Source organism: Pristis pectinata, chromosome 19, assembly GCF_009764475.1.
Source record: "Pristis pectinata isolate sPriPec2 chromosome 19, sPriPec2.1.pri, whole genome shotgun sequence".
In the NCBI taxonomy this organism is placed as follows: domain Eukaryota; kingdom Metazoa; phylum Chordata; class Chondrichthyes; order Rhinopristiformes; family Pristidae; genus Pristis; species Pristis pectinata.
Genome location: NC_067423.1, coordinates 40,401,480 through 40,426,825, shown reverse-complemented (window position 1 = coordinate 40,426,825; position 25,346 = coordinate 40,401,480). Strand labels below are relative to the sequence as shown.

General features: G+C 45.8%; 1 protein-coding gene across 2 annotated transcripts in view; it reads left to right on the top strand.

Annotated features, from left to right (window-relative positions):
- Positions 1 to 25,346, top strand: part of itpr2 (inositol 1,4,5-trisphosphate receptor, type 2) — a 286,274-nt gene that overhangs the window by 36,557 nt on the left and 224,371 nt on the right. For both annotated transcript variants that reach the window (XM_052034332.1, XM_052034331.1), the window contains exon 2: positions 10,655 to 10,725. In XM_052034332.1, coding sequence (XP_051890292.1) covers positions 10,655 to 10,725 — 71 coding nt within the window. The remainder of the gene's footprint in view (positions 1 to 10,654; positions 10,726 to 25,346) is intronic.

Here is a 25,346-nt window from a genome sequence, read left to right as displayed (position 1 = left end):
AGCTGGTATATTAGTCTTTCTCTATAGCTGCTTTGTGCAGGACACACCCCATGTAAGGGCACCTTGCAACACGTCTTGGGAATGTGCTAGTTGGCAACACTCGGATAGCTCCTTCAGATGGAGAACCAGCAGGTTGTAGGGAAACCACATGCTTGCTCCCTTTGTGTGTTGGTTTGAAGTTCTCCTGATGCAGGAAGTATTAACTCATTGCCCATTGGGGTGACCAACTGTGAAGCACCAGGCCTGTTGTGTTTAGGATAGAGAGGAGGATGATTGGAATTCTTGCACTTGTGCTGTTTCACATTCCTTTAAGGCACCCGAATTTCCTTACAACTAATGAAGTTCTTTAAAGTAATGTGTGATAATGTAGGAAATGTACATCCCACCCTGCCTCCCCTCTTTTGTTCACCTATCTCTGCTCTGCTTTTCCTTCCTACATATTGGGCTTCCCCTTTTTCCTATCTTCAGTCCTGAAGAAGGGTCCTGACCCGAAACGTTGACCGCCTGCTTTTCTCCACGGATGCTGCCTGGCCTGCTGAGTTCCTCCAGCATCATCGTGTTTTTCATCTGGATTCCAGCTCCTTTGTTTCTCTTAGGTACATCAAGTTTGACCTTAGCGACTTCCCATTAACAGCAATGAAATAATGATCAGAAAGTCTGTTTTGATACAGGCATTACTTGACTTATTAACATTTGATTTATAAATTTTCGCTGTCACCGCATTGATTCTTTGGAGTAGGTGCCTTGTTTTAGGAAGCTATTTGTTTTGATGTAACACTCTCTGTGAATATGTTGCATTGTACCAGGATACCCATAATGCGTTTCACAGAGCCTTCTTAATTATTGAATCACATTTTCCACGAATGTAACCTTTTTGTTATTGAGGAATGGCTGTGATATGGAGTGAGGAATAAACACTGACTGGAATACTGGGAAAAACTCCCCTGCATTTCTTCGAAGAGTGCCGTGGGATCGTTGACATTCATGGAGAGGGGATGGGTTTAACACCTCATCCGAAGTATGGCATCTCTGGCGATGCAGCACTCCCTCACTACCTGCTGGGTAGTCCCTCTGGATGGTTTTGTCCGTTTCTGCTGCTTTTCGCATGGACCCAATTCCCAGCTAACGTGAGGCACTTAGGATTAGAGAGGTCTCCTCGCAAGTAGGAATGAAATATAGTTTTCTTCATTTTTTAATTTCAAAAATAAACTTCATTCATAATAAAATATATATACAGAAAGAACAAGACACAGTGGAAAACCCTTTACATTCTTAGTGTCACTTGGTCAATACATTCAGTAGTGTTAACAATATTTTTAAAACCATAGCATGATTGCCACTTATGTGGTCCCCTGGGGTGCTAAACCCTTCCACTGTTTGAGGGGCTTCCCCACCCGACTCAGCCCCTCCATGTGCGGTAGCGGAAGGAGCCCAGACTGTGGTCCTTCCCCACAGAGCCTTTGCATTGGCTGCACTGAGCTTCAGGTTGTCCCTTAGCACAGACTCCTGCAGCCTGGAATGTGCCAGTCGACAGCATTCCCCTACGGACATCTCGCTGTGCTGGGAGACCAACAAGTTTCGGGCAGACCAAAGGGCATCTTCCACCGAGCTGATGTCCTTGCAGCAGCACTTGATGTCTGTCTCGGTATGTGTCCCTGGGAACAGCCCATAGATCTGTCGCGCAGCTGCTGGGGATGAACCGGGACATGGACCCTTGATTCCGTCTCCACACCCTCTTAGAAAATCTACAGTCTGCAAAGAGGTGGGCGACCGTCTCCCCCTCACCACAGCCATCCCGAGGGCAGCGTGCGTTGGGGATGATACGTCATGTGTCCAGGAAGGATCTGACTGGGAGGGTCCCTCTCACCGCTAGCCAAGCCAGGTCTTGGTGCTTGTTTGTCCTGATAAACTAAAGTAGGGTGGCTTTAAGCTCTTGTCTCCTTCCCAGGCTGGGGAACAATCACTGATTGGCTGGAAGGCTTCTGTAACTCATGGTCAACAAAGGACCAATCAGCTCATTGACCCTAGTCAACGCTTAATTTAATTGGCCGCTTGCTTTTTGTGAATGGAACTCTCCTCATGAGGGTGCATGTGCTGTAGTGGTCCTGGTGCCACCAGACACACACGTGGTACCAGGTTACAAGTAGACTGATGGGTCTGTTAAGTAGTGAAGGGTATGATAGTGCAATGTGTTAGTTACCACCTGTATGATTTTGAACTGGTTCAGACCTCACTGTGGCAGTCTGAGAGTTCAATATTAACAAAAACTCTGGAAGGAGAAAATTTTGAAGCTGGTAGATTTTTGGCAAAGCCCAAATTGTTCAGGGAAGGAAATAAACTGTCCCCTTCCAGTCCAACTGATCAGTAACTCCAGTTCCACACAAGCTTTTGCTTGATTCCAAACTTCCCTCAAGCAGGTCGGCAAGTCCCGAGGCGACCCAGTAAATGTTGGTCTTGCCATTGGTTCCCACGTCCTGTAAAAGCATGAGGACAAAGGTTACCATTGCTCCCTGGTCTGGACAATTATTATCAAGCTCTTGCATCTGTCAATACCATTGTTTCACATTAGAATTGTCAATCTTTTCCAACAAAGTGGACCTTCATACATTTAACATAATTGCTGAATTATGTGACAGGGCAAGTAAAGCAAACAAAAAGATGAAATCTCCAGGAAAAGTACTGACTGCATCAGATTACAAATCTCATATTAAAAAAAGTCTGATTGGAAATCTGCCATTTCATGGACTAATTGACAGTCTGCAAACTATAGGGGAGAGCATGCTTGAGTTTAAGATGCCTTTATTCCTTTCTCTAATGTAGGATCCGAGGGCACAGCCTCAGTATAAATGGACGTCCCTTTAGAACTGAGATGAGGAGGGTAGAGGGTGATGAATCTGTGGAATTCGTTGCCACAGAGGGCTGTGGAGGCCAAGTCATCGGGTGTATTTAAGGCAGAGATTGACAGGTTCTTGATTGGTAAGGGGGTTAAGGGTTACAGAGAGAAGGCAGGAGAATGGGGTTCAGAGAAAAAGAATCTCGGCCATGATTGAGTGGTGGAGCAATATTGATGGACCGAATGGCCTAATTCTGCTCCTATGGTTTATGTATAAATCTCACTCCTCACACGGAACTCAGCAGGAGAGGACCTGTCAGTAAGGCTGGAGGATAACTGTTGGGCTAAAAGGCTGGTTACTGAGGAGTAGGACTCTTTGCAGCCAATATCAGATGTGGTGGTGAGCTGTGTTGTGTTTTAAAACTAATGTAGTCATGATGCAATGAACTAGCAAACTCCCACATGGACTTACAAAATGTAATCTAACGTAGAAATGTTGTAATGTGATAAACACGATGATGCTGGAGGAACTCAGCAGGCCAGGCAGCATCTGTGGAGAAAAGCAGGCGGTCAATGTTTCGGGTCAGGACCCTTCTTCAGGACTGAAGATAGGAAAAGGGGAAACCCAATATACAGTATAGGAGGGAAAGAGCAGAGCATTGATAAAAATTTTTATCAATATATAGGAGGGAAAGAGCAGAGCAGTGATAAAAATTTTTATCAATATATAGGAGGGAAAGAGCAGAGCATTGATAAAAATTTTTATCAATATATAGGAGGGAAAGAGCAGAGCATTGATAAAAATTTTTATCAATGCTCTGCTTTTCCCTCCTATATATTGGGCTTCCCCTTTTCCTATCTTCAGTCCTGAAGAAGGCTCCTGACCTGAAATGTTGACCGCCTGCTTTTCTCCATGGATGCTGCTTGGCCTGCTGAGTTCCTCCAGCATCATCGTGTTTTTCTTCTAGGAGTCCAGCATCTGCAGTCCTTTGTTTCTCTAATGTTGTAATGTACTGGTGAACTGTTACACTGCCCTATCAACTGTAGCTCACGCTTACCCTCTGTTCATTCAAAGGAGATCATAATAAGACCATAAGATATAGAAGCAGAATCAGGCCATTTGGCCCAGCGAGTCTGCTCCGCCATTCAATCATGGCTGAGTGTTTTTTCAACCCCATTCTCCCGCCTTCTCCTTGTAACCCTTAACCCCCCTACCAATCAAGAACCTATCACTCTCTGCCTTAAGTACACCCAATGACTTGGCCTCCACAGCCCTCTGTGGCAACGAATTCCACAGACACCACCCTCTGGCTGAAGAAATTCCTCCTCATCTCAGTTTTGAAGGGACGTCCCTTTATTCTGAGGCTGTGCCCTCGGATCTTAGACCCTCCCACTACTGGAAACATCCTCTCCACATCCACTCCATCTTCTGAAAGTATTTAACAGCATGTGTGTGGTAACAATATCCAAGCCTCTTGGTCTATGACCAATAGGTTAGGGCTTCATTAAATTAGACACTGGACAGTAAAGATACTCTGCAGATTGTAGGCGACACCGGACCAAGAAGAGAGCAGGGTCCTGCCAAGGTGAACTCAAAACACTTGTCAGTGCAGAACCAAAATTTGCAACACAGTGAAAACAGAAACAAGAGCAGAGCTTTAGATTCATAGAGATGTACAGCATGGAAACAGGCCCTTCGGCCCACCAGTTCCGTGCTGACCACCAATCTCATTAACTCCTCCTCCCCCAGATTCTAACACTCACCTACACACTAGGGGCAATTTACAGCGGCCAATTAACCTACCAACCTACACCTCTTTGGGTTGTGGGAAGAAACCAGAACTTCTGGAGGAAACGCACTCAGTCACGGGAAGAACGGGCAAACTCCACACAGACGGGGCCCGAGGCTAGAATTGAACCCAGGTCTCCAGTGCTGCGAGGCAGCAGCTCTACCAGTTGCGCCACTGTGCTGCCCTGGCTGCGTCGCTGTGCTGTGAGCGGTAATCTGGAATGCACTGCATGAAAGGGGTGATACAGGCAGATTTAATCACAAATTTCTGAAGGGAATTTGATAAATACTGCAAGGAGAAGCATATTGCCGAACCATGGGGAGTGGCACAAGTTGGACCGCTCTTTAAAGAGTTGACACAGGACATTCTGGCCATTTGGCCTTCCTCTGTACTAGATGATTGTATGACTTGACTTTCCTTATCAGTCAGCAGTTCCTGAACTGATTTGGAATAAACTGTGCAAGTGGGAACATCTGCCCAGAGAAGGTAAGGTGGTGGTTGGCCTCTGACCATTTCCGAAAAACACTCCCAGTGGCGGTTGGTGTAGTGAGCTGCCAATCAACCACTGTACCTGGAACACAAACCAGATCCCTGGTGTGGCAGGGTCTCCAGTTATGCCATTTATTTTGTTTGGTTAAACTCTGGCAGTAGCTCTCGACAAGTGGTGGATGACCACATGTTGGCTCGGGCTACTTTATGCACCCAGTTACATGCCCATTAGATAAGATTTCTTTATTAGTCACATGTACATCGAAACACACAGTGAAATGCATCTTTTTGCGTAGAGTGTTCTGGGGGCAGCCCGCAAGTGTCGCCAACATAGCATGCCCACAACTTCCTAACCCGTACGTCTTTGGAATGTGGGAGGAAACCGGAGCACCTGGAGGAAACCCACGCAGTCACGGGGAGAACGTACTAACTCCTTACAGACAGCGGCCGGAATTGAACCCGGGTTGTTGGCGCTGTAATAGCATTACGCTAACCGCTACACTGCCATGCACAGTACATTGCCGACAGCCAGTCCCTTGGGGAGGTGGCCACTGGTGAACTGAATCTGACTTCTTCACTGCTTCAGGATGTAAATTTAGACCCAAGTCCCTCCCAGGTTCAGATGGATTAATATTGCAGGCTGCCGCACCTTAAGAGGCCCTTGAATTCCTCTTGTAACGTGAACTGTGTGACTCCTGTCCCATGAGTGAGTTAACAGACTGACCTAAATAAGCAGAATTGGTGCTCAGTACATGGAATTTTGGGTAAGCATAACGTGCTCAGTCTTGGCTCATTTGGTGGCATGCCATGTGGTCCAGAAATCTGAGAACATAATCCTGTCTGATACTGTGGTAATTGGTTTATTATTGTCACATGTACTGAGATACAGTGAAAAGCTTCGTTTGCATGCCATCCGGACACATCATTCCATACAGAAGTACATCGAGGTAGTACAAAAGGAAAACAATAACAGAATGCAAAATATAGTGTTACAGTTACAGAGAAAATGCAATGCAGATAGACAAATAAAATGTAAGGGCCATGATGAGGTAGATTGAGAGTTCAAGAGTTAATCTTTACCGTGTGAGAAGTCTCTTCAAGAGTCTTATAACAGCGGAATAGAAGCTGTCCTTGAACCTGGTGATGCGAGTTCTCAAGCTGAGAGTGTGCTGTATTGTCAGAAATGGTGTTAACTACAGATGTGGCGGTCCCGTCAGACGCGGTGGCCCCGTCAGACGCGGTGGTCCCATCAGATCCTGTGGTCCCATCAGATGTGCTGGTCCCATCGGATGCGGTGGTCCCATCTACCTTCTCAGCTGGATGCCAAGGATCCCATTGCTGCTAAGATCAGGGGAATTCACCAGGTGCCTTGGCCAATGAAATGCTTTCTGTGCCTTTGTGGGCAATACTGTGCATTGGGAAGTTGAGGATTCGTGCCCATTGTAGAGTGTTGAGCACATAATACTGGCTGACACTCCTGCATTCTGATACAGCGGTGGTTAATGATCAGTGACGTATGTCTGAGCTGGATGGTCTGACTTGGGTGGGAACTTAGAGATGGCAGTGTTCCTGGCACTGTAGGGTGAATGTTGTGGTTTTGGGTGACATAGTCGAGGCAGGCTGCTCTGTTGCCTCCTGTAGATGGTGCCTACTCTGGTCATATCCCGGAGGGAATGGTTGGTTGAATTGGTGTGATAGGCTGATGATAAAGCAGATTGCTTTGTCCTGGAAAGCATCGAGCCATTTGAGTGTTGTTGGGGCTGCAGTCTTCCACGCAGTCGTTACCTGTGGGAGGGGTCAAAAAGTGAGGGCGGGTTGCTTGTATTACAACACAGGAGGCCTTTTGGCCCATTGAGTTTATGCTGGCTCGCAGAGCATTCCTATCCATCCCTTCCCCAACCCCCCCCCCCCCATTTCCCTGTAACCTATTCTCTCCCACATTCCCACCAACTGAACCCATGTCACTGTAGCTGCTATACTTGTTCTGTCCCTCCCACATGACAAAGCATCACAACAGGTTGAGTGATTGACCAATTACAGATAGCTACAATCCTTTAAAAATTGATACCGTCTTCTTAATGTGGAGGTACGTTCTGAATGTGGATACTGTGCTATTGATATCTCAGGCGTATCGACCACCAGCGTGCATATCAACTGGAACATCCCCCTGAGACCCTTGGGGAGTAACTCGGGGGGGGGGGGGGGTGCGAGGTGGCTGAGCTCTTGTGAGATGATGTTTATGTTCGGGCAAAGAATCTACACTGATGTAGTCCCTACCGCAATCCTGGGGTGTTCCGCAGGGCTTTCCAGCTGCTTTAAGTACGTTGGATATATCGGTACCATTGCTATGGTAATATGACAACCACTTTGTGCAGAAGACAACCTGTTTCGTTGATGGTTCTTGGGGGATGAATATTGGCTGAATAAGAACTCTACTCTTTAGAAAGACATAACTGGGACCTCAGTGTAACATCTCACCTGGAGGATCGCCCCTCCAGCAGTGCTGTACTCTCATACTCTTTGGGTGCTCGTGTCTCTGGAGTGTGGGCTGAGCCCCTGACCGTGTAACTCTGACACACAGGGCAACACTCCCATACATTCAACGCACGCTGGAATGAAGAAATTGCAATTAAAGATTGTACTCTGGATTTATTCCAAAGTAGAGGATGTAACCTAAAGCGCATGTTGTAGGAATTTCTCTTTAACTGATAATTTCTTCATTTAAATTGGTCTGAATGACGGGGTGAGTTTGGCCTTTAAGACTTTAATATTCTTCATGTTTCTGTTTATATTGGAAGGTTTCCAGAATATTTCTGGCACAGTTCAATGGCAAAGACTTTGTATCATTGACATTAGAGCAGAAGCTAACATCTTGGTTGCTGGGTTGTTTTCCTACCATGGTTGGGGTGCCTAGAACCAGGGCCACAGTCTCAGGGGGACTGAGATGAGAGGAAATTTCTTCACGCAAAGAGTGGTGAATCTTTGAAATAAGACTCTCTTACCCAAGGGGGACATGGGGGCTTGGTCATTGAGCACACTCAAAAAAGAAATTGATAGATTTTTAGATATTAAGGGAATCAAGGGATATAGGAGTTAGAGCAGGAAATTGGCACTGAGGCAAAAGATCAGCCATGATTAATGGAATGGGTTTCTCCTGCTTCCTTTTCCCTTGTTCGAAGGCGGATAGAGTGTGTGTGGGCTTTGTTCCTCGCAGTATGGAACGTCAGGCCTGTGGCCTTAGTATTCATTCACAGGGCCTGTGCAGGTGAACTTTAACCTGCCGTGCGTTTGTTGACAGCATATCGAGAGGGCAAAGTGAGAACACCAGGGTATTATTGGTTATTGTGTGTGCTTTTCTCCCTTCATTACTGAATTCTAGGGATCTTTTTTCCCCAAAGTAAGCACATGAAATTCATTATTGTCATTTCTTTAAGTGAGATATGTAGTTAAGTGAAAGTTGCAATAGGCTTCCGTGGTCACAGATTTCTATTGGAGAACACAGGCTGCTTGGAAAGGACTGAGAACAGTGCAGGCTGGGTAAACTGACCTTCAGTTCTGCAGAGTGCCGCAGTGCAAGCTGCACCAACCTTGAACCTTATCACCACTGTATACAGTGGAGCTGTACATGGAGCAGCTTCAGGCTCGGGCAGCAGCAAGGCTTAAGAACAAAGACAGATAGCGGGTTCAAAGAAAAGTAATCAGGCTTCCTGACTGACTTCCAAGAAACCGAAACCTTTTTTGTCATTCTATAAAATTTAAATTCTTTCTTCAGTGGATCACGGGGTTATTGAGTAACATCCTATTTCTAGGATAAATCCCTTCCTTTTAATCATCTGCAGGCGTATCTTGAATGATGAATGTATTTCCAATGAAATCCTTTCATTCTTCCAGTCTTTTATTGTGATATACTGCCCAATGGGATCTCCTGACAGGGCTGAAAACCAGATTAAAAACCCCATCAAATTTGGGGGAGGTGGGGGGGGGAGAGAATAATCTGTGAAGTTCCTCTCTGACTGCCCCTCCCTTCTCCAGCAGAATTCACTGTCCTCTGTGAGGTGATGTCCCCCTACAAATCAGGTCCTGCGTTCTCTCTGTGGAATTAGCCAATGGCATCACTTCATGAACTGTGGTCGGACCCAGACTGCCACTGTAGGAAAAGGAACCTACTCCTGACAAATACTAAGATCTGACCTTACACAGTTTATAACTGTGACCTTTGGTTCTCCCTAATCTGTAACGTCCTCATTCAGAGTGTCATTTTGTGGTCCGAATTATCTGTAATTGTTGACGCTGAAGTTAAGATGCGCAACAGAACGTTAGTGTACCACAGCACAATCTGTGATGCTTATTGCACAGGGTGAAACCTGTAAAAATATTACAGGCATTCAGAAACTGATGAGTGAGAAAGGATCTCTTGCGGCAACCTTGTGATTTTTCCCAGCCACCCAAGAGGGCAGGTGGGACCTTGAGATGATCGTTTCATTTGAAAGGTGGTACTTTGGACAGAGCAACACTCCCTAGGTACTGCATTGGGGTGTCAGTCTGGATTATATGTTTCTTTTTCATTTCTTGGGCAGTGGATGTCTCTGGCAAGGCCAGCATTTGTTGCTGATCCCCAGTTGGTGTTTGAGAAGATGGTGGTGAGCTACCTGTTGTGGGTCACTGTGGTCCTTCTGGTGAAGGTGCGCCCATGGTGCTGCTGGATGGAAGGTTCCAGGATTTAGACCTAGTGACAAAAAGGGAACAGTGATGTATACTCGGATCAGGATGGTGTGTGATTTGGAGGGGAGCCTGCAGGTGATGTTCCCATGAGCCTCTGCCCTGCTTGGTGATAGAGTCCTGTCTTCAGGAAGACAAGTCTCTGGGCTAGGCTTAGAGCCACAACTTCCTGAATCGGCAGTGACAATCCCAAAAATGAGGGGCAGGTGACTCCTAATACCTGGGAAACAATGGTATTAAGGAATACAAGAAGGGTTCAGTGGCTTCAATGCGATGATTATATCCTGTGTAGAAGGATACACTAAAGAAGGATCTTTTCATTTGTTCTATGTTCTTATTGAAGTCACCAGTGCGTTGGCATATGTGAAGTGCTTGGACATAGCCCTCTCCCAGAATTTTACCATTCTGTGCTAAATATCCTTGTTGCTACTAGGATGCTGTCAAAAAGATCTAAATTGAATGTTGCACTGTAATCTAGTATAAATGCTGTAATCTGGTACTAATCCAACCATGTACCTGATTGAAATCAGAACCAGGTTTATTATCACTGACGTATGCCATGAAATTTGTTGTTATGTGGCAGCAGTACAGTGCAAGACATAAAGACATAAAAATTACCATAAGTCACAAAAATAAATAAATAATGCAAAAGAGGAATAACACATCTGATTTTGTAAAGCACATTTCGTTGCTCCATCGTGAATCATTGTTCTGAGTAGCAAATGAAATGTCAGTCCTTGTAAGTGTTTGCTCCCAGACTGCAAAATCAAGGGTAAAATCGTGCAGCTTTGTCTCAGCTAATTGAAGAAACTTTCTCTTACAGGTTAGTGGATGACAGATGCGTGGTGCAGCCAGAAGCCGGAGACCTGACCAATCCACCAAAGAAATTCCGAGGTAAGTTAACTGCCAGAGGTGATTTCTCTAAAGTAGAACAACATTGCAACTGCAACACTATATTCTGCACTGTTTTTGATAGAGAACAAACTCTGTTGGCCTCAATGTGAGGATGATGTCTGTCATGATCTGTCTGGATGGCACGCAAACGAAAGCTTTTCACTGTATCTCGGTGCATGTGACAATAATAAACTGATACCAATACCAATATTTCTATGTGCAAACCCTCAAAATGGTGATCTGGCATTCGGAGGTGATTATAATGCTATTGATGTTCCCACAAGCCAATGACAAACTAGTAGATTAAATGGCTGCTGTAAATTACCCTGTATTGTAGGGAAGTGGCAAGGAGAATCCAAGACGGCAGGCACAGTAGTGACGGTAGGCATGGTAGTGGGACGGCAGGCACGGTAGTCGGATGGCACAGTAGTGTAGCAGTTGGCATAACGCTTTTACAGCGCCAGCGACCCGGGTTCAATTCCTGACGCTGTCTGTAAGGAGTTTGTATGTTCTCCCCGTGTCTGCATGGGTTTCCTCCGGGTGCTCCGGTTTCCTCCCACATTCCAAAGACGTACGGGTTAGGAAGTTGTGGGCATGCTATGTTGGCGCCGGAAGCGTGGCGACACTTGCGGGCTGCCCCCAGAACACTCTACGCAAAAGATGCATTTCACTGTGTGTTTCGATGTACACGTGACTAATAAAGAAATCTTATGTGTTGATGGGCATACGAGAGAAAGTTGTATGGCTACAGGGAAGGAAGGAGAAGGGGAATGGGAATGATGGGATTACTCTGCTGGGAGCTAGTAAGGACCTAGTGGGCCAAATAGCCTCCTCCTGTGTTGTAATAAGTATCGTTTTTTTAGGTAAGAAGATTAAAGATTGTACACAGAACAGTGGGTTTTGGTCTCACCAAGTCCTAAATAATTATAATAAGACATTTTTTTCTCTTGTTACTCAAGTCCTCTTGCACTAAAGAACAATGGATTATTTGCCTTCCTAAAGTCAGTGCTTTCTGCCTTTTTGCTTCTACACTGAGGTCATTGTGTAGGACCAAACTCAACGGGAGGTCCCGAATTCGAGGGGAGGGTGATGGTTCTATACCAGTGGTTAACTAGTGCTAGTTGTTTGCCTTGGCTCATTGATAGTTCTCAACTCTTACATTGTTTGGGTGATTTGGGTCCAGTGCGTACTGATTGGTGACTGGCAGATGAGAATTTATCAGAGACCCCGAAAGCCTCTCAGATTGAGGTGGTAGACCCAACAAGGAAGAGCAGGAGAACTCTCCCTGCTACCCTGGCCTATGTTCACCCCTCAATTAACATCATCAGGATAGCGTTACAAAGAGGTAATGAATCAACCAGGGAGAACGAGACAAATGTTAAAGTTTCAGGCCGCTGAGGTTTCATTAAGAGCTGGCAAAATTTGGAGATGCAACTGGCTTTGAGCAAGTGCAGAGGCAGGGAACGAGGGGGGCAGGAGAGGGACGATTGATTCGAAGGCAAGGTTGACGATGGGATGGAAAGCAGAAATAAGTAATCGATTATGAAGGGTTGATAAGATAAGATTTCTTTATTAGTCACATGTACATCAAAACACACAGTGAAATGCATCTTTTGCGTCGAGTGCTCTGGGGGCAGCCTGCAAGTGTCGCCACGCTTCTGGTGCCAACATAGCATGCCCACAACTTCCTAACCCGTACGTCTTTAGAATGTGGGAGGAAACCGGAGCACCCGGAGGAAACCCACGCAGACACACGGGGAGAACATACAAACTCCCTACAGACAGCGGCCGGAATTGAACCTGGGTCGCTGGCGCTGTAATAGGGTCACGCTAACCGCTACACTACCGTGCACAGGAAAGAGGAGGAGGAAGCAAAAGCTGGAGGCCGTGACCGGCAGTGGTGGATCACCACCAGCTGTGGCACAGCAGGAGGAATTCAGGCAGTGCCTGAGGTTGGGTGAGCTGCTGAAGTGTGCATGACGGACAGGTGAGGTGTTGTTCCTCAAGTTTACAGTGAGCAGGGTCTGACAGGGACAGAGATCAAACAGAGAGTGGGGCACTGAATTTAAATGGCAGCACAGCGTCACAGCTTTGGACTGAACAGAGGCTTTGTCTGCAACTCCACCAATCTTTGTGTCATCTCCACTAACACACCCATCTATGCTTTCATCAAAGTCATAAATATCACAAACAGCAGAGGCCCCAGCACTGATCCCTGCAGAACACCACTGGTCACAGACCTCCAGCCAAAATAACACCCCTGCACCACTTCCCTCTGTCTTCTGTGGGCAAACCAATTCTGAATCCAAACTACCAAGTCACCATGGGTAACATGCATCTTAATCTTCTGGATGAGCCTACCCTGAGGGACCTCGTCAATGCCTTACTAAAGGCATTTAATAAGAAGATTAAGGGGCCGGTTATTTATAACTGAGATGCTTAGTAACTTCTTCATGTAGAGGGTGGTAAAAATTTAGAATCTTCTACCCTGGAGGATTGTGGACTTTCAGGGAACTATGGACTACAAGATCCCTCTGTACACAAACACTGTTATGGGTCCTGCCATTAAGGGGAACTGGAAGGGGGAGGAGAAGATGTGTTTGGACCTGTGAGGTAAATTGAGGGGGATGAGGTGTCTAAGATGGAGAATGGCAGATTGGAGGGTGGGATTGAGAGGACTTTACTGCGGTTCTGAGTAGAAGTATCAGGACTGAGAGTGGGAATGTGGGGAATAGAATGGGCGGGGTTGATGATCCCATCTGCAAGAAACTGCAGAGAGTTGTGGACACAGCTCAGCACATCACAGAAACCAACCTTCCCCCCCCCATGGACTCTGTCTATGCCTCTCGCTGCCTTGGTAAAGCAGCCAACATAATCAAAGACCTCAACCACCCCGGACATTCTCTCTTCTCCCCTCTCTCATCGGGCAGAAGATACAAAAGCCTGAAAGCACGTACCATCAGGCTCAAGGACAGCTTCTACCCCGCTGTTATAAGATAAGATATCTTTATTAGTCACATGTACATTGAGACACACAGTGAAATGCATTTTTTATGGACGGTGTTCTGGGAGCAGTCTGCAAGTGTCGCTATGCTTCCGGCGCCAACATTGCATGCCCACAACTTCCTAACTCGTATGTCTTTGGAATGTGGGAGGAAACCGGAGCATCTGGAGGAAACCCACGCAGACACGGGGAGAACGTACAAACTCCTTACAGACAGTAGCTGGAATTGAACCCGGGCCGCTGGCACTGTAATAGCATTATGCTAACTGCTACACTACCGTGCCTGCTCTTATAATAGTTATAAGACTATTGAACGGTTCCCCAGTACGATAAGATGGCCTCTTGACCTCACAATCTACCTCGTTATGACCTTGTCTGCCTGCACTGCACTTTCTCTGTAGCTGTGACACTTTTCTCTGCATTCTGTATTGTTTTACCTTGTACTACCTCAATGCACTGTTGTAATGAATTGATCTGTATGAACGGCATGTAAGACAAGTTTTTCACTGTAGCACGGTACAAGTGACAGTAATAAACCAATTCCAATCTGCCAGGGTGTAGGGAATCATCTGTAAAGGACAGGGGAAGACTTGGGAAGAGATGGGAATTGTAACACTGTTTCATAGATTCATAGAGTTATACAGCACAGAAACAGGCCCTTCGGCCCAACTTGCCCATGCCAACCAAGATGTCTATCCGAGCTAGTCCCATTTGCTTGCATCTGGCCCACTTCCCTCTAAACCTTTCCTATCCATGAACCTGTCCAAGTGTCTTTTAACCATTGTAATTGTACCTGCTTCTACAGCTTCCTCTGGCAGCTGGTTCCATATACCTACCACCCTCTGTGTGAAGAAGTCCCTTTTAAATCTTTCCCCGCTCACCTTACATCTATGCCTTCTTGTTTTAGACCCCACTACCTTGGGAAATAGTCTGTGACTTATCACCTTATCTATGCTCATGATTTTATATTCCTCTATAAGGTTTGTTCTGCAGGGTTCATTCACTATCCCCTTCTAGAGCTCTTCTGCTGATGTTGATTGAAGGATGAACATTGGTCAGACAGTGGAGTCTGCAACTTACACTCAGCACTGCTTTGACCTTGACAGTGGCGTTTATACAACAGCAGATGGTTGAAAGGCAGCCTAGAACTTCTCCACACAAGGCTCTTGCTGCAGCCTTGTGTTTGTTGCTCTGCAGAGTAGATCATATATTTTCTCCTGCTCTCTTTGCATCTGCACCCTGACAAGTAATTGCATCATACATGGGTTCTGGCAGTTAAGCAGCTGTAACTTCTGGGCAGCTGTTAGCTGTGCAAGGACAAGATAAAAGAAATCCCTGTGGTTTGACACTGCTTGTCTGATGTGACTGTTCAATGGTAGTTGTTGCACATTGGCCACTGCCAGGAGTCTCTCTCTCTCTCTGATTGGCCAAGCACTGTCTATGGTTGATTGAAGAGCTATTTCTTTGTCAGCCAGTTGAGGGAAGAATAAAGCTGTTGCTTCAGGCATGAGATCCACCCTTTTGCCCGTTTCTTTTTGTTTCTGTTTTGTTTATTCATGAAGCTGAGTTTTCAGATTCACTGATGCCGGTGATTGAAGGTTTGGTTGGCTCTGCTCACTGCCTGCATTCACTGCCGTTTATGAAAGACAGAAAGAGCTTGCATTATGCATTTTTGCAGTCCTCTCCACAACCCCAGAGTGTCCAAGAGCATGTTACGGAAGTGCTTTCTGAAGAGTAGTCACTGTTGTAATGGGGGAGACGTGGCAGCCAATAAACAGGCAGGAGGTGGAGCAGACAGCTGAGAAGGGGAAGACTAAGGCTGTGGCAAACATTGCAAGCTTGCTACCTCTGTCCAGCTTGCTATTTCTGTGTCCCATTTCCTTTAAACTGAACCAATCTGCTGAGATATAAGAGACCACAATAACTGAGATCATCAAAGATACTAAAGGAAATGGTTATGACCTCAAGAGCTTGTCATGCTCAGACATAATTGATTTTAACCTTATTTTTAAACATAAATATTACTTAATATTAATTGTTTGTAGCCTGAATTATAACAGCAGTGTTTTCTGTCAGTTTGGAAAAATACCTTTTCCCTCATAATCCTGTTAGCACTCTGCCAGATATTTAGCATATAACGCCATATCCTACTTTATTGGTGAATGTAAGTACTGAACTTTGGAAATAGTTAAAATCGTAACAGAATGAAACCATTTTGTCTTATGAGGATAGGATGAGCGAGCTAGGGCTTTTCTCTTTGGAGAGACGGAGGATGAGAGGTGATTTGATAGAGGTGTACAAGATGATAAGAGGGATAGATCGAGTGGACAGTCAGAGACTTTTTCCCAGGGCGACAATGGCTAACATGAGGGGACATAATTTTGAGGTGATTGGAGGAGGGTATAAGGGGGATGTCAGGGGTAAGTTATTTACACAGAGAGTGGTGGGTGCGTGGAACGCTCTGCCGGCAGAGGTTCTGGGGGCAGATACATTAGGGACATTTAAGAGACTCTTAGATAGACACATGAATGATAGAGAAATGGGGGGCTATGTGGGAGGGAAGGGTTAGATAGATCTTAGAGCAGGATAACATGTTGGCAGAACATTGTGGGCCGAAGGGCCTGTACTGTGCTGTAGTGCTCCATGTTCTATGAAGCTTTAAGAGAGACAGGAGAGACTGGAAACTGGAACAACACACAACCTGCTGGAATAACTCAGCAGCTCAAGCGGCATCTGCGGGAGGAAAGGGATGATCGATGTTTCGGGTCAAAACCTTGCAGGGTTCCGACCCAAAACGTTCTCTCGCAGATGCCGCTGGACCCAGTGAGTTCTTCCAGCAGGTTGTTTGTCGACAGGAAGCTTTAATTTGTCTCCGGATCTAAATAATGGGGTGGCGCAGTGGGTGCCTCACAACTCCAGAGACTCGGGTTTGATCTTGAGCGGGTGCTGTCTGTGTGGAGTTTACACGTTCTCCCTGTGGCCGTGTGGGTTGTTCCCAGTACCTCAGTTTCCTCCCACACCCCAAAGACATGGAGGTCAGTGGGTTAATTGGCCATTAATTGCTCCTAATACGTAGGGGAGTGGTAGAATCTGGGGGGAGCTGATCAGAATATGGGGAGAATGGGTTACAGGGAAAATAAATGAAGGATAGGACTGCTCTGTGAGTCAACATGGACTCGATGGGCTGAATGTCCTCCTCCTGGTTTTTACCTGTACTACCTCAATGAACTCTGTACTAACTCAATGTAACTGCGCTGTGTAATGAATTGACCTGTACGAATGGTATGCAAGACAAGTTTTTCACTGTACCTCAGTACAAGTGATAATAATAAACTGATACCTCTGTTGTAATGAAATATGGTTTGGTAAGTTCCAAATGTATCCAGCAAAGCTCAAAAAGTCAGATATTGACAAATAATTAGAAAAGTAAGAGGGAGAGTGTGAGAAAGAGGGGAGAGCCTGTTGAATAAATAACCCTGGAGTGGAGGAGAAACCTTCGCTAGGAATCTCATTTGTGGTTCTCCCAGTAAGACTGGGCAGACACTGTGGAAATCTGGCTTGACTGAAGTCACCCAAGTTCAGAGAACTGTGGTTTAACCTTCTGGTATTCCGGGGTGTCCTCAGGTAACAAACCATTTCTGTTTTTACAAATATCGTTAAGTCGATTCTGTCCCTATGTCTGATAATACACAAAAATCACTCTATGGTAACTGCACCTCCACAGTGTTGTGATGAATGGCATCAAAAGCACATAAGACTGATAAGAAAGAATAAAATTGGAGCGAGAGAGGAAACTTGCTCTGCCGTTTGTCGAAACAAACGTATGTTTGTACATCAGACTTTTGAATTTAATAAAAACTCACTCGTACGAAGGGATGTCCGTAATTTGGGTGTTCGTAACCCGGGGTAGCCCATATGTGAAATCTAAGCAAGAAAAACTTACTGTTTTGCTTAAAAGAGTCCTCGTTGACAACAGTAGCAGGATTCAGTCGATATAATTTTTCCTTGCTTTCTTTTGCTGTAACTCGGTGGCCCAGATTCCATCACTAAAACCCCAAAATTTGTTCAGCGTCTCTCCTACTTTCTTCTTTTAGTCACCTTAACACCTAACCTAAAGTATGTCGGTGTATAAAATCGTGAGGGGCGTAGATAGGGTGAACGCACAGTCCTTTTTCCAGGGAAAGGGAACCAAAAGTTAGAAGGCATCGGTTGATGGTGAGAGGGGAAAGATTTAAAAGGGGCCCAAGGGGCAACTTCTTCACGCAGAGGCCGGCGGATATATGGAACGAGGTGCCAGAGGAAGTGGTTGAAGCAGGTACATTAACAACATTTAAAAGACACTTGGATAAGTACATGGATAGGAATGGTATGGAGGGATATGGGCCAAATGTAGGTAAATGGGACTAGCTTAGGTGGGTTGGTATGAATGAGTTGGGCCAATGGGCCTCTTTCTGTGCTGTATTACTCTACGACTCTATGTCAGTTTATTGTCTGATTATGCTTCTGTGAAATGCATTGGGCTGTTTTACAGCCTCAGTGTTGGTAAACAAGTGCAAGGTCTTGCTGAAGGAATAAGAATCTTCCATGGGTCAGGCTTCCCACTCCCAGGAATGCTTGTTTTGTGGTGCGTTTCCAATTGGAAGGACTGACTTTCCTCAAGCATTCGAAAGGACCAGCTGGTTCCCTCTCCAAAAACCCTCTCAAGTTTTAAGTCGAGTTTCCTGTCATGTGCACAAGTACAGTGAGGTACAGGTACAAGGAAAAACTTGCTTGCAGCAGCATCACAGGCAGGTAGGTCCAGACAACACACAGAACATGAATTATACATAAAATATTTGCACGTTATACAAGGCAGTGAAGAAAAACACTTCAAAAACAAGACAGTGCAAATCAGAGACAAGTCCATGGTAGTGCAGGAGGTGGTCCGTAGTGTTCCGTTGCTGAGGTAGGGTTAGGGTTGTGCAGGTCGGTTCAAGATCCTGATTGTTGTCGGAAAGTAGCTGTTCCTGAACCTGGTGGTGTGGGACTTCAGGCTTCTGTACCTCCTGCCTGACGGTAGCAGCGAGAAGAGGGCATGGCCCGGATGGTGGGGATCCTTGATGAGAGATGCCACCTCCTTAAGGCAGATACTGTCAGGGGTGGGGAGGGCTGTGCCCGTGATGGACTGGGCTGTGTCCATTACTCTCCACAGTTGCTGCCTGACCTGCTGGGTATTTCTAGCATTCTCTTTTATTTCAGATTTCTGGCTCTTCATCACAATTCTAGCATCTTTTGATTCTCTCCTCTTCCCTACTTCATCTCCCTCTGGTCACACCTTCTCGAACAGATCGGCTGTGATTAACAAGCTTTCACCACCTCTCTTAGACAACATCACGTCATTGTCAACTAGATTGTTTCCACTTGACCTGAAGTTTTTTCACTTTTAGACAAGCTTATGCTTACTTGACCATGTGTCGTGACCAGTACTAGATGGCTGACAAGAGGAAACCCCACCTGGGATAACAGAGGGAAACTGTTCTAGTGATTGGCTGATAGAGTCTATTGGCTTTAAAGGGTGAATGAGTCAAGTAGCTTGTCCAATTGTATTTCGCCCTGAGTGGTTTAATAACTTGGAAGAATTAACAATGGAAACGTGAGGGCCGAACTCAGTGGAGTTCAGGAGAACTCCATTGAAACCTACCGGATACCGAAAGGCCTGGATAGAGTGGATGTGGAGAGGATGTTTTCATTAGTAGGAGAATTCAGGATCGGAGGGCACCGCCTCAGAATAAAGAGACGTCCCTTTTGAACTGTGATGAGGAGGAATTTCTTCAGCCAGAGGGTGGTGAATCTGTGGAATTCGTTGCCACAGAGGGCTGTGGAGGCCAAGTCATTGGGTGTATTTAAGGCAGAGATTTATAGGTTCTTGATTGGTAAGGGGGTTAAGGGTTATGGGGAGAAGGCAGGAGAATGGGGTTGAAAAAAAATCAGCCATGATTGAATGGCGGAGCAGACTTGATGGGCCGAATGGCCTAAAACTGAACCTATATTTTATGGTCTTATGGCCATATTTTTTTCATTTGGTTTGAACAGCCTAATTTTAAAAGCTGTAGAAAGAAGCTGCTTGCCTCATGAGTGTGAATGAGAAACAGCAGTGACTTATCCGTTGTGGTGAAGGTGCTGGGTGTGTTGTGGCCTGTATCTAAGTTTTCTTATCTTCTGTGTATTTATAGTCAGATTGCCATTGCTATTTCAGCTGGCAACGATGGTAGGGAACCTTATTTTGAGGTGAAATTGATAAGCCAATAGAGAAAGTATTGGATGCCAACCATGGCTCAGTGGATGTCAACCTTGCTTTGGATTCTGATGGACATGAGTCCCATTCCAGAGACTTGAACGCAATAATCTGGGCCAAGCCTGTGGGTGTCGTTAAACCAATCTGCCCAAGGGCAGATTAAACCAAGTTAAACCAAGGGCAGATGTGAAAGATGACAACCTCTGCAGAGCTCTTCCCCTGTGTGTATCGCTGAAACAGTGTCGGTACGACAGATTGTTTGGTCAATATAGCTCTGCTGTTGTGGGATGTCAGCGGATTATTTTGTTGGGCTTGGCAAAGACGGTATTGATGGCATTATTTTCCAACACTTTGGGGCACATGTCACAGATTGTCCATGTCTCAGAAGCCGACTGACTACATACAGACTGGCTTCCAAGTCACCTTGCATTACCAAGGCGACTACGTGTACGATGGACTCTTCGCTATGTAGAAGTAGTAAAACATTGAAGATTACTACCTTGTTCTTTGTTGCATATAGTAGGATAAGAATTTGCAACTGGTGACAGCAAAACATGAAGCAATCAGTGCACATCTATTTGTGACTGAACACTACTCACCAAGGAAATTTTCCCTGTTGTGTTTTGGCTGTACAATGGGGTAAGCAATAGTCTCCTGGTGCGGCTGAAGTAGATGGTTTCCTTGTGTGAATGTGTCAATGTCGTGGTCCAATGGTCGAGCAGCAGTGATCCCTGCCCTCCTGTACACTTCTGAGAGGTGGACAATCTACAGCAAGCACCTCAAAGCACATCAATGCCTTCTTTGCCAAGTCTCCCAGATCCACTGGTTAAGCCAGCCTGCCAATATCGGTGCCCTCTCCCGGTAGCAAGGCTGTGATCCCACTCCACCAGCTCCAATGGGTGGGTCTCCATCTCCATGCCCGGCACCAGACCTCTGCATAGAAAACACTTTGAGGATGTTCTGCAAGGCAGTGGATGGAGGGAGGTGGAACATAACATCCTCACCAACCCATCGAAGTCCCTGGCCCATGATCGGTCAAAGTGGAGGAGGAGCGTCCAGGATGGTACTGAGCTCTTTGGGTCTTCAGGAGCACTTGGAGACCAGGTACAAACCACAAGAGGGGCACACAATAAATGACCTGCCCAACAGTCCATCATCAACCAGCACAACCCTAATCACTATAGTATAGCAACACTATGACCACTTTGATCACTTCACACCAAAATGGACTTTTTTTTTTGTTCTAGTCATGTTCTTGTAAGAGTTGTGTATAATTTATGTTTTTCTTGTGAACGCTGCTTATCTGATGCTATGTGCCTGTGATGCTGCTGCAAGTAAGTTTTTCACTGCATCTGCGCATGTGACAATAAACTCAACTTTGACTTTGACCTTGAATCAGCTCTTGCCCAACCTGGTGCATGGTCAGGTTCCTGCATACCACAGAATCAGGGCAGAAACAATTAAGCCTTGCAGCCCCTGAGAACCCAGTTCAATCGGGACCTCCAGCGCTGTCTGTGTGGAGTTTGCATGTTCTCCCGATGACCACATGCTTTTGTTTTCTCCCACATCCCAAGAACACAAGAAAGTAGGAGCAGGCCCCTCAATCCCTCCCCACCATTCAATATGATCATGGCTGATCCATGCAGGCCTCAACTCCTCTTCAGTGCCAGTTCCCCATAGCCTGCAATTCCTCGATATTTCAAATATTGTCTATCCCCACCATAGACATATCCAGTGATCTGGCTTCCATCACCCTCAGGGGCAGAGAATTAAAAAGATTCATTACCCTCTGGGAGAAGGAATTTCTATGGTCCTCAGTTTTAAATGACCGTCCATAGATGTTAAACTAACTGACCTGTATTCCCCCACCTTATTTTGTAGTTATATCCCCTTGGTCGAGACTCTACCATTTGTGAAAACATCTCAACGTCTACCCTGTCAAGCCCCCTTTGGATCTTGTATGTTTGAACGTAACCCTTGGAGAAACATCCACTCTATCCAGGCCTTTCAGTATCCGGTAGGTTTCAATGGAGTTCTCCTGAACAAAACCCTTCATTCTTCTAAACTCCAAGGAATACAGATCCAACTGCCCTGTCTTAATAGGACAACCCTCTCATCCCAGGAATTAGCCTGGCGAACCTCCTTCAGACTGCTTCCAATGCTACTACATCCTTTTTCAGGTAAGGGGACCAAAACTGTGCACAGTACTCCAGATTTGACCTCTCCAACACCCAGTACAACTGTAATAAAATCTCCCTAAACTCTGACCCTTTGCAATAAAGGCCAACGTGCCACTTACCTTCTTAACTACTTGTTGTACCTGCCTGCTAACTTCAGCTCCCCCTCCCACACTATCACTGATATGTCGGTCCTCGGCCTCCTCCACTGCCAGGAGAATTCCAAGCCCAAACTGGAGGAACAGCACCTCATTTTCCATCTTGGAACCTTGCAGCCTAACGGCATGAACATTGAATTCTCCCACTTTAGGTAATCCCCACACCCCCTTCCCCGCAACTCCCCCCCCACCCCCCCACCACGCTTCTTCTCTTCTTCCCTTTCCTAGCCTTTTTTTTACTTTTTTCCCTCTCTCCTTACCTGTGACCCATCCCCCGGTGGATCGGCTCTCCCCTCCTCCCCCGCACCTGCCTATCACCATCTCTCACCTGCATCTACCTATCACCACCCTGTGCCCACCCCGCCTCCCCTCTTTTGTCCACCTATCACTGCTCTGCTTTTCCCTCCTATACATTGGGCTTCCCCTTTTCCTATCTTCAGTCCTGAAGAAGGGTCCTGACCCGAAACGTTGACCCGCCTGCTTTTCTCCACGGATGCTGCCTGGCCTGCTGAGTTCCTCCAGCATCGTCGTGTTTTTCATCCAGATTCCAGCATCTGCAGTCCTTTGTTTCTCTGCCTGCTAACTTTTCGGTGATTCATGCACTGGAACAACTAGATCCCTCTGAACTTCACTCACTTGCAGTCTCTCTCCATTTAGACAATAATCTACTTTTTGATTCCTCTTACCAAAGTGCACGACCTCACATTTCCCCACATTAGACTCCATTTGCCAGGGTTATGTCCAATCATTCAATCCATCTATATCCCATTTCAGAATCACCATAAGGAGTTTGTACATTCTCCCCATGACTGCGTGGGTTTCCTCCGGGTGCTCCGGTTTCCTCCCACCTTCCAAAGATGTACGGGTTAGGAAGTTGTGAGCATGCTACGTTGGCGCCGGAAGCGTGGCGACACTTATGGGCTGCCCCCAGAACACTCTACGCAAAAAGATGCATTTCACTGTGTGTTTCGATGTACATGTGACTAATAAAGAAATCTTATCTTATATCCTCACCACAACATGCCCTTCCACCTCTATTCATGTCATCGGCAAACTTGGAAACCTTACATTTTGGTCAACCCCCCAGGTCATTAATATAAATAGTAAACAACTGAGGGCCAAGAACTGATCCCTGAGGTGCTCCACTAGTTACATACCCCCAGCCTGAAAAGGACCCATTTATTCCATAAACTCTGTTCCCGATGTGACAGCCAGCTTTCAATCCATTCACTGCATCTACAAGTTCCCCTCTATCAACTCTCCCTGTCACATCATCAAAGAATTTGAGCAAACTTGTCAAAAGTGATTTACTTTTCATAAAACCATGTTGACTGGGTTTGATTATAGTCAGCTCTCCTGAATGATTAGTAATTTCCTCCTTGATTATTGACTCTCGCATCTTGCCAACAATAGATGTTAAACTAACTGACCTATATTCCCCCACCTTCTGTCTTACTTTTTGAACAAGGGAGTTATGTTGGCTGTTTACCAATCTCCTGGTACCCTCCTGGAATTTAGTGAGTTTTGAGAAAATTCACCCAATGGGTCCACTATCTCTGCAGCCACTTCCTTTCACTCTTGGGTGCAGGCCATCGAGTCCTGGTGATCTGTCCACCATTAGCACCCCAAGTTTTTGTAATATTTTATCCTGTGTGATGGGGATTTTTACAAGTTCCTCCCTGTTGTTTGTAATTAGCCCATCTGTTATCGCAGGGATATATTACAGTCTCCTCCATGGCGAAGACTGATGCAAAGTATTGATTTAACATATCTGCCACTTCCTTGTTTCCTGTTATTAATTCACCAGACTCGTTCTCAGCCACATTTACTTTAGCCACCTTCTTCCTATTTACGTATTCATAGAAACTCTTGTTGTTTGTTTCAATACCACAGGCAAAGACATACTCCTGGGTTAGTTGCCTGCTGCATATTACCCCTTGGTGTAGGTTAGTGGCAAACCAAGGGGAGTTATTGGGCTTGTGGGAGAGTGTTGTAGGGGTACAGGGAGATGAGGAATGAGGGAGTGGGAGTGATGGGATTACTCCTCAGGGAGCTAGCATGTACCTGATGGGCCTACTGGCCTATGGTGTCGGATGTAGTTAGGTAAAAATTCATTCTTCACTCTGAGGGACTACCCAGGAAGGAGAAGAAGATTGTTCTATGAGGAGAGGTTGGACAAACTTGGGTTGTTTTCTCTGGAGCAGTAGAGGCTGAGGGAGATCTGATAGAAATTTATAAGATTATGAGAGGAACAGATAGAGTAGACAGCTGGTATCTTTTTCCCAGGGTCAAAATGCCTAATATTAGAGGGCATGCATTTAAGGTGAGAGGGGGAAAGTTCAAAGGAGACTTTTTTTAACACAGAGAGCAGTGGGTGCCTGGAATACACTGCCAGGGGTGGTGGTGGAGGCTGATATGATAGAGGTGTTTAAGAGGCTCTTAGATAGGCACATGAATATGCAGGAAATGGAGGGATATGGACCATCTGCAGGCAGAAGGGATTAGGTGTCATTAGCTTAATTAGTTTGGCACAACATTGTGGGCCGAAGGGTCTGTTCCTGTGCTGTACTGTTCTATGTTCCATGTTCTAAGATCACCTTTTTTTTTGAGCTGGCCACTAACTATTATTGGCAAATCATATTTTCCATCCCACCCACATCATGGCCTTCTGGATTTCCTCCAGAATGTTCTGTCACATCACTCTGGTTCCTTCCGAAGAGCTGTCAACCCATCCAATTTATGGCCAGTGACAAAAGGGCTATTTAAAAACAAAAGATCAAAAATACAGATTAAGTTTATTAACGAGGAAGGAGTTGCTTATTGCAAAGTCTGATTCCACTGACCAACACTGCAATAGGGAACAAAATCAGGAAGCAGAATTTAGGAGTTGTGAAACCAAGGAGGACTGGGGGCATGGAATGGGATCACATACAGATGCAGCACAGGAGGAGGCCATTCAGCCTTAAGTGCCCGTGAACGTGCTAGCTCTGTGAGGGAACAGTCTATCC